We start from the raw sequence: 15,822 nt of genomic DNA on the forward strand, positions 1-15,822 counted from the left end.
GAAAAAGCCCCAAAAAGTTGTTTATCCTCGAATGACCATATTTTAATTCAACACTTTTTTTGTGTGTGAATTGTGTGGCGAGGAGCGAGGAGGCGGACGGTGAGATAAGTGACTTTTATTAGGGGCAAATCCAGCGTCATAGTCACAACGGTCCAGGGTCAAACAGCCAACACGGAGAGAAGGAGGGACAGATGTGACTAAATGAAAACAGGATCAACAAACAACGGAGGCCGGAAGAAACAAACACCAAACGATATCAAACACTTCAAACAGTACAACCAGAACAATAAACAACGTTACAAAGACCAACCCAGACTAAGACAAACACAGGGCTTAAATACACGACGGCTAACAAGGGATCACAAGACACAGGTGGAAACACAGGTGAGAACAATCAGGGGCGGAGTAACCAAACAAGGGGGCAGGACAGAAAAACCAAAACAAATGCACATGGAAGACCAGGAAGTAAACACAAGCACATGGACAGGAGAAAGTTGAACACAAGCACATGAGGAGACTGGGAGGGGCCAATCGTGAAAAATTGATACCTTGTTAATTTATAAAGATGGGTTTATTAACTATCTGGTAAGTTGATTTGGGTCTCTTAAGCTGGGAAACCACTTCATTGGTTCACCAATCTTACCTGCAAAGGGTTGATGTGGCTGCATGTTTCTATTCCAAATAGGCACATTGGAGACACACTGGAGACAAACTGGAGACAAACTGGAGCACACCTGATTCACCTTTTACATCAGATGGTCTCAGTCTTCAACAGTTGATCAGGTGAGCTTCTGCTTTGTTGGAATGAAAACCTGCAACCACACTGGTCCTTTGTGGAGAAGATTGTATATTGGCTGCACTAAAGATTGGCCTGCACTAAACCACCCAGTGCCTGGCCTTCAGTGCCAGACCTATAACCTGACACATTAGCATCTATAGTAGTGGTCACCAAGCCTCCTTCAGGAGATCTGCTTTCTTGTAGTGTTTCATTTTAACCTGCATTTAATATGTTTTACCCCCCAATTATCTCACGTGAGGGTGTCTGACCGAGCCAGTCAAGTGAAGAAGTTTATTAGCTGGTGCAGGTGTGGCACATTGTGGTTGTAATTAGATCTCCAGGACCAGAGATGATGATCTACACCCTTGAAAAAGATGGTTATTCACATTTTGTTTAGTAAAGACAATAGCTGTATATAGAACCATGAACACTAAAAGAACCCTTTTTATGTTTAAATGGTTCAGTACAGTGTAGTGGTTCTTCAGATTGGTGGAGAACATGTGGTTTAAGGTTCTATTTAGAACCTCTTTGAAAATGATTTAGTATGGTGAAATGGTTCTTCAGATTGGTGGAGAATGTGTTGTTTATGGTTCTGTTTAGAACCTCTTTGAAAATGATTCAGTATGGTGAATGGTTCTTCAGATTGGTGGAGAAGGTGTTGTTTATGGTTCTGTTTAGAACCTCTTTGAAAATGATTTAGTATGGTGAATGGTTCTTCAGATGAGTGGAGAATGTGTTGTTTATGGTTCTGTTTAGAACCTCTTTGAATATGGTTCAGTATGGTGAAATGGTTCTTCAGATTGGTGGAGAAGGTGTTGTTTATGGTTCTGTTTAGAACCTCTTTGAAAATGATTTAGTATGGTGAATGGTTCTTCAGATTAGTGGAGAATGTGTTGTTTATGGTTCTGTTTAGAACCTCTTTGAATATGGTTCAGTATGGTGAAATGGTTCTTCAGATTGGTGGAGAATGTGTTGTTTATGGTTCTTTTTGGAACATTTTTGAAAATGGTTCAATATGGTGAAATGGTTCTTCAGATTGGTGGAGAACGTGTGGTTTAAGGTTCTATTTAGAACCTCTTTGAAAATGATTTAGTATGGTGAAATGGTTCTTCAAACTGGTGGAGAATGTGTTGTTTAAGGTTCTGTTTAGAACCTCTTTGAAAATGATTCAGTATGGTGTATTGGTTCTTCAGATTGGTGGAGAATGTGTTGTTTATGGTTCTGTTTAGAACCTGTTTGAATATGGTTCAGTATGGTGAAATGGTTCTTCAGACTGGTGGAGAATGTGTTGTTTAAGGTTCTGTTTAGAACCTCTTTGAAAATGATTCAGTATGGTGAAATGGTTCTTCAGATTGGTGGAGAATGTGTTGTTTATGGTTCTTTTTGGAACCTTTTTTGAAATGGTTCTGTATGGTGAAATGGTTCTTCAGGTTGATGGAGAATGTGTTGTTTAAGGTTCTTTTTGGAACCTTTTTTGAAATGGTTCTGTATGGTGAAATGGTTCTTCAGGTTGATGGAGAATGTGTTGTTTAAGGTTCTGTTTGGAACATTTTTGAAAATGGTTCAATATGGTGAAATGGTTCTTCAGACTGGTGGAGAATGTGTTGTTTAAGGTTCTGTTTGGAACATTTTTGAAAATGGTTCTATGTGGTGAAATCTTGTTAATGGTTCTAAATATAACCTTTTATAACACGATTCCATATAGCACCAAAAAGGGTTCTACAGTTGTTACAATGTCAAGCTTGTAACTTTAGAAGAGCCCTTTTTGATTCTATATGGAACCATCATTCTCCATCAATTTGAAGAACTATTTCACCATGCAAAGAACCATTTAAGCTTGCAGATGGTTCTTTGAGTATTCATGGTTCTAAAGAGTCATTTTTGGGGGCTTGTATCAGCCACTGTATAGCCTTTATGGCTGAAATCAGTTAATCCGTGTTTTATCCTGTTTAGATGCTGATGTTTTCCTTGCACTATCAAAGAATTCCAACCTAACAAATGGCTTAATTACCAGAGGAGAAAACAATACAATGCATGTTGCACACATGCTCCAGGAGCATAATCGGGAAACTCAGCTCTGTTCAAATGAATGAAGGAAGCTTCACGGTTTTATGTGCTGCTGCTTTATTAGTGCTTAAAGGTTGCGTGTTACAGCAAAATCTCAGATAACACTCGTGGTCAGTTAACTGATGAGAAGACTGCTTGAATCAAAGACGAGCTGGGTTTCATTCTCACCTTTCGTGGATAGATCTTCATCTACTTGGCCTCCATCTTTTCCTCCAGCACCACCTGTGGCTGGACCTCCAGCTGAGAGGGAATCTCCTCCTGAGTTTGCCCAGTGGCGGGTTGCTCACTCTCAGCTTCAGCAAGCTGCACCTCCCCTTCTCCCTCAGGTTCCTGGACATCTCCATCTGACACGGCTTCGGCTTTCTCCTCCAACTGGGGCGTCACAGTGTACGGATCTTGAACAGCTTCAGGTTGCTCTGTAGACTCCTGCGCCTCCTCTGGGGCCTCCCCAGCATCTTCAACCTTTTCCTCAGAGACTTGCTGTTGTTCCTCCTCCGGCATCGGTTCTTTCTCAGGCTTTTCTTCTTGCTGACTCTCCGCAGCAGTGCTTGGTTTGGGTGTCTCTTCTCCCTCTATGGCAGGAGCTGGAAAAAATGGAAGGAAACAGGCTCAACTCCAAAACACATCATTCAGTTTATGGCTCTGGAACTTAATAAATAGTTTACGGCTCCAAAACTTAATAAACCGTTTATGAGTCCAGGACTTAATAATTAGTTTATGGGTGCAGTTTATGGGAGCCGAAATATAAAAGTAAAACCCTTGCTCTCTAACGCAACACAAACAAAACGATTGCAGCTTGTTTGAAAAAGTTGCAAATATTTCATTTGGAGGTTTTACTTCCATAAACCAGCAGGCGGGCTACCTGTGGGATGAAGCCTTTCATCGGATTCAGTCGGCTGGGCTTCAGATTCATCCTCAGGCTTCTTTTCAAGGCCTGGAGGGACGGTGGACTGAGAAGCATCTTGCTCGCTCGGTGGGATCCCTTCCCCTTCAGCAGTCTCCTCACCCTGGAGGTCGTCTTCCTGTTTGCCTTCAACGGTTGGTGCCTCCACCTGTGGCACAAACGAGAAACGCTTTTTTAGGCGGAGACGAGAAGTTTAAAATGCCACTTCACGACCCACTAAATGCCAGAGGCACTGCACACCAACGTGATTAATTTTCCAGGGTTGTGGGGAAAGGCCAGCAATCCCTCCAAGGGTGAAACACAGTTCCATTTAATCACTTTGTTGGTTATTAGAACAATTATGAGACTGGTAATTGGAAAAAAGGAGGGCGATTAATTTATAAACTGCTATACAGATTTAGACGTCTTACGTTTACAGCAGAATGTAGGATTGCATACCTCTAATTATTTCTGAAATCCCTTTGGCTCTAGTAGAAAAGCATATTTTGCTTTTGCAGCCAATTAACTGGCGTGGCGCGGCGGTGCTGCAAATTGACTCAAGGAAAGAGAATTCTCGCTTTGGTAAATAATTGCAACACTTGCATTCTCGGAGCACAGTAAATGCCTTCTGTCTTTGTGGGTGTTATTTTTCCAAACACCTGGACTCTCTCTGGAGTCTCTCTCACATTACAAAACTTCATAATTGGACTCTTTCTCCTAAGGCAAGAAATATGAATAATTGCTGGTGGATTACAAAACAAAGTTAATAAAAACTTGCCAAAATAATGTATCTTGTGTGGCATATGAAGAAATGCGAGAAATGGCAAAATACAATTGTGGAATGGCTCACCTGGACTGGAATAGTGATGTCGGCCGGCTGGGGAGCGCTAGTTAATTTGGCTTCAACCGTAAGGATTCCATCTCCAGTCAGGAAAGATCGTATAGTCTCTGCATCTACTCCCGACAGAAGCCTGGCACAACGTTAAATTAACATCCTCATCAGCATTATGTCAACTGGGATTTACTTTTCAAATGAGTCAAACTGCATTTTAAACTTACTTGTATTTCCTTGTGAAACATCTAGAGATGTAGCCATGCTCATCCTGTCTCTCTTCGTGTTTTCCTATGGGTTAAATACAGCGAATACTGGATTTAATGAAAGAAGAAGGATCCAAATCACTTTCAGAAACACCTTCCACACAGTAGGTCTACGCATAGATTTCTCAGGTCATTCTGAAAACCTGTAAAACATCTGGGCATCATAATGCATTCAAGCACCTTTACAAGAGTGTAAACAACACTTTTCCTGGAGTTCAGTTTTTATCCAACCCTCATGTCTGAAAAAGCACAAATTATTTGGAGCAGGTGTGGCCAGTGAACACTTTTTGGAACACTTTGTATAAAGGTAGACAACATTCTTCAATAATACGATGTAATTATAAGCGAATTATATTGCTATTATAATGCTTAGTTCCAACAAAACAGTCTGATTGGTTGAGAAATGCTGTTATTTGTCATAACTTCTTAAATTCCATAAGATATTTGACGTCCAGCCCATTTGGTCGAATTCTATGTAAGCCCCTAAGTCAGCTTTTTGGTCAGCAACTGTGATGAAACACCTAAAAAACTGGAAAATAACAATATAATTCAGCAAACAAGGCAAACTGTAAAATGCTTTACAGACTGATTGTATCAAAACTGATATTGTCACAACTTTATAGCTATTAGGTACTGTTTTCTAGCAGAATGAATTGCCAGTATTAAAGCATGCATGAATAGATATTCTGGACCTCTCATTCTCATGTTCTACTGCTTAAGTAGAACAATACTTTTAACAGTTATTAAAGGAAGATCTCCAGTAACCAGGTTGGTGACCATTGCTTTACACCTTGTTTCAGTATTTGTTGTATATGGTTCTTTGAAAACTTCTTAAAAATGGTTCTAGATAGCACCAAAACTGTATCATTGTTGTTATAGTTGTTGTTTTGGGGCCTGTAAGAACTTGTCTGATTAAACATTCTTCTTTAGGTTTTTCTTGTTTTTTATTTTTCTTCTTTCAAACTTTTGTGAGATTCTTGTACTTTATTGCTTGACTCTGATACTTTCAGGCCTTTTCAATGGAGCTATAATAATAAAGCACATTGCTATCATTTATTCTGACTTACCTTCAATTACTAGAAAGCCACTCTGCGTCCTGACAGTTAGCTCTGTGGGTGCGAAATGGTTGACATCCAGACTAACCGTCCATTTGCACTGCTCGGTGTAAACCTCGGACACCCCTTCGCTCAACTCCCTGTGGACCTTCATGCTCATGACCCTGGAGGCCCTGGTGTAACCGGGCCAGGAGGAGCTCCCCAGCTTTCTGAAGAGATTCTCCATCCAGCTGAGATCCCTGGAGTCCAACAATGGAGGAAGGCCAAAGTGCTGGTTGTAGAGCAGACTGGGCTGCCATCCATAGCTTACGGGAGACCAGGTGGCATCGCAGAAGGACTGTGGCTTGGTGCTCGTGGGCTTGGGATCATCTGCCATGCTGAAGGGAACGCCAGAGGACTATAAGTCACACAAGTTTGAGTGGAATGGGCCTCCTTCTGAGTACACCTCTTATCTGGTGAGGCTGTGTGGTGCTGGGAGACATCCTCGCAAGCCTTTATATACCCTCCTTGCTTTTTAGCGCTTACTAAGCAGCCCTGCTGATGCTAGGAGAGGAGAATGTAGGGATGAGGTGACGGAGAGTTAGCAGGGACCGTTGCCTCGCTCTTGCTTTGACCACTGTATGCTGGATGCTAATTAGTGATATTTATAGATGTGAAGGGAAAATGACAAATAGCTGTTGGATGAGGCCATCAAGAGTGAACTCTGCCTAAGAACTCGACGGCCAAGAGGAGGTTTGTCACTTATCAGTGGTCATTAGTGTGCTGTAGTGACTGCATCCCAACTGGGAAGCTGGTGAAGTAGGCCAGATGCTGGTCAATTAATTGTGTCAATTACTTTCATCAATCTAGATAGTATGGGGTGCATGTATGCATACATACATTTTAGCTCAGTATTTATATATATATATATATATATATATATATATATATATACTCAGTATATATATCTATATATATACACACACACACACACACACGTGTGTGTGTTTATGATGAATGAACCAAAAGAAATGGCTCAAAGTTACTTGGAAAAAAGTCTGGTTTCACTGACTTACATTACATTACATTTTATATATATATATAATATATATATATATCATAGCGCAACTGATTTAATTTAAAAGCACTGATTAAACAGTCCAGGTACTGAAGGAAGCCGGAAATACTGGGCTTCATCAAGAAGAGATTTGGAAATTATACAACTTGTTTGTCGAGGGCTAGTAGAAATGACATAAAATCACCTTTTATTGTAGTATAGATTGTTTCTATTTATTCTAGTGTTAGAAAACAAACATCCATCCAGATAAAAAGCTTTAATTTTATTTTCATTTTGAAGTGGCCTAAGGCTTCTGCAGAGCGTACCATCCTGCTGAGATTAATTAATCATGATGACCCCTTTTTCACCTGGTTTTAAAAAGCAACCTGAACATGTAACATTTTTTTGCATATTGAGAGATGCATATTAATCATTGTGCAATTGTAAATATGTGCTGTAGCCATGTTAGTGGATTTTTGGCCCACGCTGTGTTCACATATCACTTAGGTGTAAATGCGATTTGTGGAACAGCATGATTTGCTGAGAAGCATGTGAATCTGAGTCTGAGGTTTATAGCTGGGCAGTCTTGATCTGCCCACGAAATGTACTAGAACTTGATAAACGCTGGTGCTAATTTAATAAATAATTACACGTTCTTATGTAAAAATGCTTTTTTTGGAAGGCCTTGAAGTTGTTTCTATTCTCCGTCCTGTATTCCCCTGCCTGTACTGTTATTTATGAAAATGGACAGGAAAAAAGTACAAAAAAAGGGGGCTTGGCAGGGAAGAGAGTAGGTGTTGGACTGCTTTTGCCTACAAGGCAAAAGACCTTAAAACTCAAATTCAGTCGAAAGTTAAATTTCAGATTGTATGCTACTAATAGCATGAACTCCATATTACAGCAGGGACACAATGTTTTGTGCAGTGCAGGGGCTACTACAAACGCAGAACTGGTAAACACTGCCTTAATCCACAGTGGTTGAACAGCACCCAGCACTTTGACCCCAGGACAGGTTAAACAGTTCTTTCTTGTCTGGCGGGTTTTCAGTGGCCCTGTTGCTATTGGAGACCAGTAACAGGGCACAATGAAAACAGCTTTCAGCGTTTCATTTTACATATACACAACTCCTAGGATCTCTAGATAATATGTACTCTTCCAACACCCCGCTTGAATAATTAAGCAAACCACCAACCTTAGCATGCCAACAACGCCACCAGCAGTAAGGCGGTACACTGGATCTGCCAAAGTTCGCGATCGTGGACTCCAGCACAAGGAAAGCTGGGAACGGGTCTACTGGGAGAGCTTGGGCCGCAGCCAGAGAGAAAACAGTCGGCTGGGCTACAGGGTTGATGAGGTGGGATCTGATTTACTTTAGAGAAGAAACCTCTGGCGTCTCTGGAGCAGCTAATGGTGTTTTATCAGCATTTATCATATTTATTACTGTTTGTGATAAGAGCTAATTGCTTTAAACACTTTAAATTGTCTGTTTGCTGTTCCATAATGTGATGAAATGGCTAAACAGCAGGCCCACTGGATTAGGCCCTCTGTTAGTAAACATTAGCCGTTTTGTTTACTTTCCAGTAGTTTATATTAGTTCATTTGAACCACAGGTTTCCGGCACTGGTCCTGCTGCACTTTACTTAGCTGATTATTTGCATCAGGTGTATTAGAATGTGGACAAAGTCTAGGCATACAAATTTAGGCAATGTGGCCACCTGAATAAGTTAGTCACCTTGCGTGTTTAAGGTGGTAGTAACTTCAGGCTCCTGCAGATGGTGTTGCATGAGGGTGATCAGGCTATAAATACCTGTGGGACGTGCGACGGGATTCATAGATTGAGAAGAGGTGGTACAGTGCAGTGAATGTCTCATTCGATGTGTGGAAAATGGGTCGCAAAGCAGATGTTAATGTCTGGCAAAAAGGAGTGATTGCATTTTGGTGTGTATCGAAGTGTATGGCCATACAGGTCAGAGAACAACAGACATCTGGAGGAAATTACGGCATATTGGGCTGAATTTGGACATTAATGATAAAAGTGTAATGCTCGGGATTTTTAATGAAACTTTTTCCAAAAGTGTGTTAGAATTTTATTGGTTCATCGTTTGTGTTGTTAACTGTAAGATCTGGAAGACGCGCTGTAAAATGGTTATAGAGCGGTGCAAAATACCTGCAGAAACTGTTTATAAACAAATACTGTGTGAGATCAAAAGACTGAGGACAATAGACACTCGAGGAAAGAGAAAGTTCCCCTGGACTCTGCTGGATTTTTAATCAGTACTGTATGTTTCTAATGTAAATAATACTGTAGAAATGTTGATGAATGTGGATTTTGTATTTTGGATCTGAAAATGTGTTTATATTGAAATAATATTCCTTAATAAAGTTTGTTATAAAAAGCCATACAGGTCACCAGCAGTGGCAAAAATCCCAATTTTTTTATAAAAGTAAAGCTGGTGGACAGGGATTGCCGGCACTTTTTTCCAGATTGTAAATAAAAATCACTGTTTTCAGGCAAGAATCACTTCTAGAGGTCAACGTTGGTTCTTCACAACAAATTTCTGAAAGAACGCTCTGCAGGGAACTGCATACCATGAACATATGGGGAGCCCTCTTTACCCACTCCTGCACACAAAGTTGCCCGGATACAGTCGAGCTGGACTGTTCATGACCGCAAAATATAAAGAGCATTTTTCCATCTTTATTGAAAAAAAAGAGCCTTTTAATTTTTTAAATGAAAGATCAGCTGCCTATTTAAATGACATGAATCCAAGCGCAACATGGAAAGTTGAAGGCCACTGACTGTTTAGTGCAATGATTCATGCATAACGATGCTGTGACATTTTGGTTTAGGTGTAGCAGCAGAACTCAGATACAGTGCAAGTGCACCTCCCTGCCTCATATCATTTATCTCACAAAATTACACCACAGATCAGCCAAAATCAAAATAATAAGTGGCCAGATTGCTGGTCCTGTGTTTGGAGCGAAATCTGTCAACTGCAGTCTTGGCCAAGTCATGCATCCCTATTTATATAGTGATGGTTTCTAGAGTTTAATGTTTCTTGCTGCTTTCTAATGGTCACTGATTCATCAAAAAATCGGGAGGCGCCACATGAACGCTGTCTGAAATCAGATAATGAAGTCAGGACGCATAAATTGGCTGTTTGTCTGACCTGTCCAGGGTGTTTCCTGCCTTCCGCCCAATGACCGCTGGGATAGGCTCCAGCTCCCCCGTGACCCAGGAGGATAAGCGGCTTAGATAATGTGTATAGATGTGTGCGTAAATTGATGCCTTGTGTTCTAAGTATATGTATTGTGAGGTACGCTTTCCATCATTTTAGCAATCTTTTCTGCATCCTGCTTTCCTGTGATTCCTTTTCTCTCTCAGTGACTGGGCAGGGTTTTTCTACCATGGCAGTCTGTCCATCCTGTTTCCACCATTAGTGGCCTAATGCTGCAGTTGGACTAAATGGATGCTGATCTTTGATACAGAACAGATTAACAGCATAAAGAATATCTCTCTGACTCCAATGTGCACATGGCAGCACAAGGACACAGTCTTTGATAAAGGCCTTCCCATGTGTCCCTTGTTTTCTTCTCTCCAGTGGCGCAGCTGCATTAGGCCTTGTAGTGAATGATGCCCCCCATCACACCTGATAATTCAGTCGCATCTCTCAGAGCCTTCGACAAATGCTGCTGAAAGACACAGCGGCTTACATTTGTAACACAATTTACTCTCTCACTGTGGGCTACAGAGCTGCAATCACAGCCCGCGCTGTGAAATCTAAAGTACCGAATGCATTGTGGGATAGAAAATGTCAAGTGGGAGGTGTTGTCCCCAGGACTTTGCATTCATCATTGTTATTGCCTGTGTTTGGCTGCTGATCTAGGCAGATTCTCTTATATATAGTGGCTTGGTGTGCATTATTGGAAGTGACTTGGTGGAGTGGAGGATGCTTGCATTGGCAAATGTTGAAGACGGTGCAGGAGAGGCCACTTTAATGGGCTTTTTCTCTTTCTCTGACAGCCTGCTGTTCAGGCGGAGCTACTGAATTTTAAACAGCACGCAGTGTAACAAACAGCCGTGCCGCTTCCCAATGGTTTCCAGGAAGGGACCCAGTAAAACACACGTTGCATAAGCAGTTGTCGTACGGCCTCTTACAAATCACTTGGGGATTGTCTAAGCAAATGCCATTAGCCGCTGTCTTGTCCTGTAAACATATGGAGTCTGGTCGTCCATTCTGCTTCGTAGCTGGGTAGCAGCTCTGTCAACATCAAGTGGAAACGGAATATATTTGTTTAAAGACGTGTGAGTATTAGTAGGCCGGTAGGGAGCATATTTTCTCTGAGGAGAGGTAGAGTAGGACTCTTGGGCCAATTCTATAACCATGACTGTGTTGCTATTTCAAAACAAATGGATAGGCACTAGTAGTTGCTGATGTACCGAAGAATTCAATTCTTTTCTGGTATGAATTTTGTCACAAATGTAGGACATATAATAATATGAGAAATAATGCAATGTACAAACAGTGCAATTCACACTAATGTTGTGCTGTTTAATGGCTCAGTCAGGGATGATGACAGAGAAGAATAGCTTGGCTTTTCGGATTGCCTTTGCCTAACGATGACACCAGACCGACTGCCAAACTTGCTCTTGCATCGCCTGAGAATCCACCTGACTCGGTCCGCTGCATCAGACAAGGCCATAGCCGGGGCCTTGTGCACAAAAAAAAAACAATGACCTGCTGGTACTGAAGAATGACTGTAATATTTTTCTGATTCCAGCAGTGTCTGACCGTCAGAGGAGCGAGTACATGGGATGCAAAATACTCGTGAAATTTGGTGAAGCTGAAGTTCTCGTTCTCATTCCACCTTAAATGGTACAGAAGTTACATTCAGACATCTGTACAGTACCAAAGTGTAACCGCTGCTCCATTTAAGGTGGAAAGGAAAAGTAGAGCAAAAAGCTACCCAGTAAGAAGCTTAATAAGAAAATTCAGGGTTGTAGAAATTCCGATGCAAAACGATATTTAACATCATCTTTGGCGAGCCCACAGGGCCAGTGTTAGACAGCAATATTGATAAAGGTTTATCTGAATATTGTTCAGATTTATATTTACTGTTTTGCATAAAAAGATCACCAGAACAGAACAAGGGTAAAAGGGGGCTAACAAAGTAGGCAAGAAAACAGACAGACTACACTCCAAGTGTAGAACTAAAAAGTGCACTAATATGGTAAAATGGATATATAAACACATATATATCATCAACCATCAACCATGTGTGTTACCCTTGATGTGAGTCCATCATCATTATGTGTGTTGTCCTTGGTCCATCATCATTATGTGTGTTGTTCTGACTACATCATCATCATCGTGTGTTTTATCACTGCTGTCAGAAGAAAACTTGTATCTCCATGTTTGATGTTTTTCAGTTTCTGACATAATTGGAAAATTTTATGATGAATGAACCAAACGAAATGACCTAAACTGACTTGGAGAAATTCTGTAAATTCATAAAGTATGTTTTTGTCTTCTAACAACAGCAATGTGTACATAAGTGTGTGTGTGTGTGTGTGTGTGTGTGTGTGTGTGTGTGTGTGTGTGTGTGTGTGTGTGTGTGTGTGTGTGTGTGTGTGTGTGTGTGAGGGATATAGATATCAATGGGTCTATGAGCAAAATGTAAGAAAACTCAATTTTTGTTGTTTTTTAGTTTTTGTCACAATGTGAAAATGCCTGTTGCTCTTTAAATTGTGTGTAAATTTCATGAAGTATGGGCCAAAAAAAACAAGCCAGAATGACTTGGGAAAAATGGTTCCATTGACTTACATTAAAAGTAAAGTATGTTTTTTCCTTCTCCTGTAAAGTTACCATTTTGGAGATATGAGGTTTTCTTCCAACAACAGTGTTATATATATAATATAGTATATGTAATAAGTGTGTGTGCGTGCGTGTGTGCGTGCATGTGTGTGTGATACAAGAGTCACTGGGTATATGAGCAAAATGTACAGTAAAATAAACAAGAACACAAAACACAAACCCTGATTATTGAGCCCTGGTTTTGTGGTTTTATCTAATTGCCATCGCATTACGTTTAAATTATAACTCAACATCCTCAGTTGAAGGTAAGAGAGAAAATAAGATATTCATCTATTTCTGTATGTATTTTAGTATCACTGTATGCAGCTGCTGTCGTTGCGCTGTGCTCTTATTGAAATGCATCTAAATTTGGAGCAGAGCTGTTGTTTTAAGACTCTGTTTGTAGACGCTTGTTGTCAGTAGGGGAAAACGCGGCATGTGTTTTAAGCTGGGAGAGCGCACAGCAGTGTGTCCGTCTCGAACACGAACGGATTTACTGCAAATGAGATCATCTATCAGCAGGGGAGTGAGGGATGGAGGAGAGAAGCAAGAGGGCGGCCGGAGGAGACACCTCAGTCTCAAAGGAGCCACATTTATCAGCCAGAAGCCTGTGGCACATGAAGTCTGATGTTATTCTACAAACAGGAGTCTTCTGATGGCGCTAGTACATTGTTCTGGGGTGGAAAAACCAACAAGGAACAGTTGTGACAAATTGAGCTTTTGTTTTTTTTTAAATGACCTTCAGATCATGAAGACATCAGAATAGATAATGTACAGTATGATGTCCAACAAGCATCAGTAAACCCAAATATTGGGTTGGTGTGGTGCTCTAGAACATTCTGATTCGTCTCTACAGATTGATGGTGTTTGAACGAGAATGATAGTGTTTGTTGGGGAATGTTGACGTTTGGTGGAGAATGTTGGTGGTTGGTGGCTTGTGTTTGGTGGAGAATGATGGTGTTTGTTGGAGAATGTTGGTGACTGGAGGAGAATAACAGTGTTTGGTGGAGAATGATGGTGTTTCGATGGACAATGTTGATGGTTGGTGGCTTGTGCTCGGTGGAGAATGATGGTGTTTCGATGGACAATGTTGGTGTTCGGTGGCTTGTGTTTGGTGGAGAATGTTGGTGGCTGATGGAGAATGATGGTGTTTGGTGGAGAATGTTGGTGTTTTGATAGACAAAGTAGATGGTTGTTAGCTTGTGTTTGGTGGAGAATGATGGTGTTTCAATGGACAATGTTGGTGGTTGGTGGCTTGTGTTTGGTGGGGAATGACATTGTTTGTTGGAGAATGATGGTGTTTGGTGGGGAATGACAGTATTTGAAATGTTTTTTTCGGGGAATGTTGATATTTTGGTGGAGAATGATGTGCTTGCTGGGAAATGTTGTGTTCGGAGGAGACTGTTGTTTCACGGTCAGTTTTGTAAATAATAATCTAAAAGAATAAAAGAAAAGGAAAGGAAAATGTAGGATATGAACGCTTTAAGTTATTGCCAAAGAACAAAAAAACATGTTTATTTAATAAAATGATTCCGAAAAGTTAGCTGTCCAAAAACCTTTGACATGGATGTATTTAGATGAGCTTAGGATTAACGATCTGAAGCACTAGATATTTTTCACAAAATCCTAAATCTAGCTGTACAGTCCCCTTAGGTTGTGTTCTTTTGCGAGAAGGACACTGTGAGTGTGCCCTTATGACTAAGCAGAACAGGATTATGGCAAGCCAGCACTATCTGATTTGACACTGTTTTTTTTTTTCTTTTTTCTCATAGGCACCCAAGGCAGAGATCAGCGAGAATGATGACGGTGGCTTGTGTCACACGAGCCCTATGGACACTTCACAAGAAAATAAGGTATTAGTCAGCGGAGGGTCTTATGAGAGCACGAAGACGTGCGAGGAGGCGAGATGAAGAGATGTGAAACTTTTTCTAATTAAACTCGGCCGGTTCATTGACTGATGAACTATCTCTTGGAATGTCACACTTTGAGAATTGGGCCTGTGGGTGGCTCTCTTCCAGTTACTTTACCACAACTTCGGGGGTCATTCAAGGAAGCTTTTTTCATTAGAATCAGAATCAGAAGCTTCCTTTGCCAAGTCTGTTTGCATGTCTTTTTTCCTTTATTATTAAATCAGTTTTAAAAGTATTTGAGAAACACTTTTATATAAGCAACATACACATTTCTGCTACAAATGAAAATGTAAAATTTGGTTGCCATTTATGAGCAATTTGGCTGTAAATGCCATGATTGGCACGGTTGCAACTTACCCCATAGCTGGGATCAGTCGTAACAGACTGAGGGACTAGTTCTACACTGTGAGAAATAAAGGTGCTGTGCAATCTTTCGTTCAAGGTACAAACAGTGTAAACGTTCCCTCAAAGGTACAGCAGTGGTTTTCAGGTTCAATTGTGAACCTTAAAGAAGTTTTTCCAGGTGAAAAGTTCATATTGGTACCTTTTCATAACCGTTTTAAAACAGAACAACAAGATAAAAGCCTGGAGGCGAGGCGGGGTGTGTGGAGTCAGTACAGCTTAGAACATATCATTTCAGTGGATTATGGTCCAGTTATGTTCCCTGACTAAAGGTGACCGAGATGACCTCTTGAGGGTCCCACCCCAGTGACATGAGGAGTGCTGCCCCAGTGGCAGTTTACTCCTTTGTTTTGAGAGTGTAACATTTGCTAGAAAAGTCTGGTTAATTGACAAAGCACAATTAATTTAATGTCATTTTATGTTGTTTGAACCAGATGGACTTTCCCACCTAAACACATAGTCATACGCAAAAAAAAGTTTGAACAAACCTGCTCAAATGACATTTTATTGATTTTTGGCATCCTGTCTGTGTGGAGTTTGCGTGTTCTCCCCGTGTCTGCGTGGGTTTCCTCGGGGTTCTCCGGTTTCCTCCCGCAGTCCAAAGACATGCAGTCAGGCCAACTGGACATGTTACACTGCCCCTAGGTGTGGGTGTGTGAGTGATTGTGTATGTCTGTCTGTCTGCCCTGCAATGGACTGGCGACCTGTCCTGAGTGTTTCCTGCCTTCTGCCCAATGA

General features: G+C 41.0%; 2 protein-coding genes across 4 annotated transcripts in view; one reads left to right on the top strand and one right to left on the bottom strand.

Annotated features, from left to right (window-relative positions):
* Positions 1-2,885: 2,885 nt before the first annotated feature.
* On the bottom strand, positions 2,886-8,192 carry si:dkey-1k23.3 (heat shock protein 67B1). Its single transcript, XM_017711163.1, has 6 exons — positions 8,110-8,192; positions 5,894-6,258; positions 4,788-4,851; positions 4,579-4,699; positions 3,708-3,897; positions 2,886-3,429 (listed from the first exon to the last, which is right to left on the bottom strand). The coding sequence occupies exons 1-6, from the start codon at positions 8,115-8,117 to the stop codon at positions 3,035-3,037; spliced, it is 1,143 nt and encodes a 380-aa protein (XP_017566652.1). The 5' UTR covers positions 8,118-8,192; the 3' UTR covers positions 2,886-3,034.
* Positions 7,958-15,822, top strand: part of LOC108435360 (coiled-coil domain-containing protein 60) — a 59,406-nt gene continuing 51,541 nt past the window's right edge. For all 3 annotated transcript variants that reach the window (XM_037531463.1, XM_037531465.1, XM_037531464.1), the window contains exons 1-2: positions 7,958-8,271; positions 14,545-14,625. In XM_037531463.1, coding sequence (XP_037387360.1) covers positions 8,116-8,271; positions 14,545-14,625 — 237 coding nt within the window. In that variant the 5' untranslated portion in view covers positions 7,958-8,115. The remainder of the gene's footprint in view (positions 8,272-14,544; positions 14,626-15,822) is intronic.

This window comes from Pygocentrus nattereri, chromosome 20 (assembly GCF_015220715.1).
Source record: "Pygocentrus nattereri isolate fPygNat1 chromosome 20, fPygNat1.pri, whole genome shotgun sequence".
NCBI classification, from domain to species: Eukaryota; Metazoa; Chordata; class Actinopteri; order Characiformes; family Serrasalmidae; genus Pygocentrus; species Pygocentrus nattereri.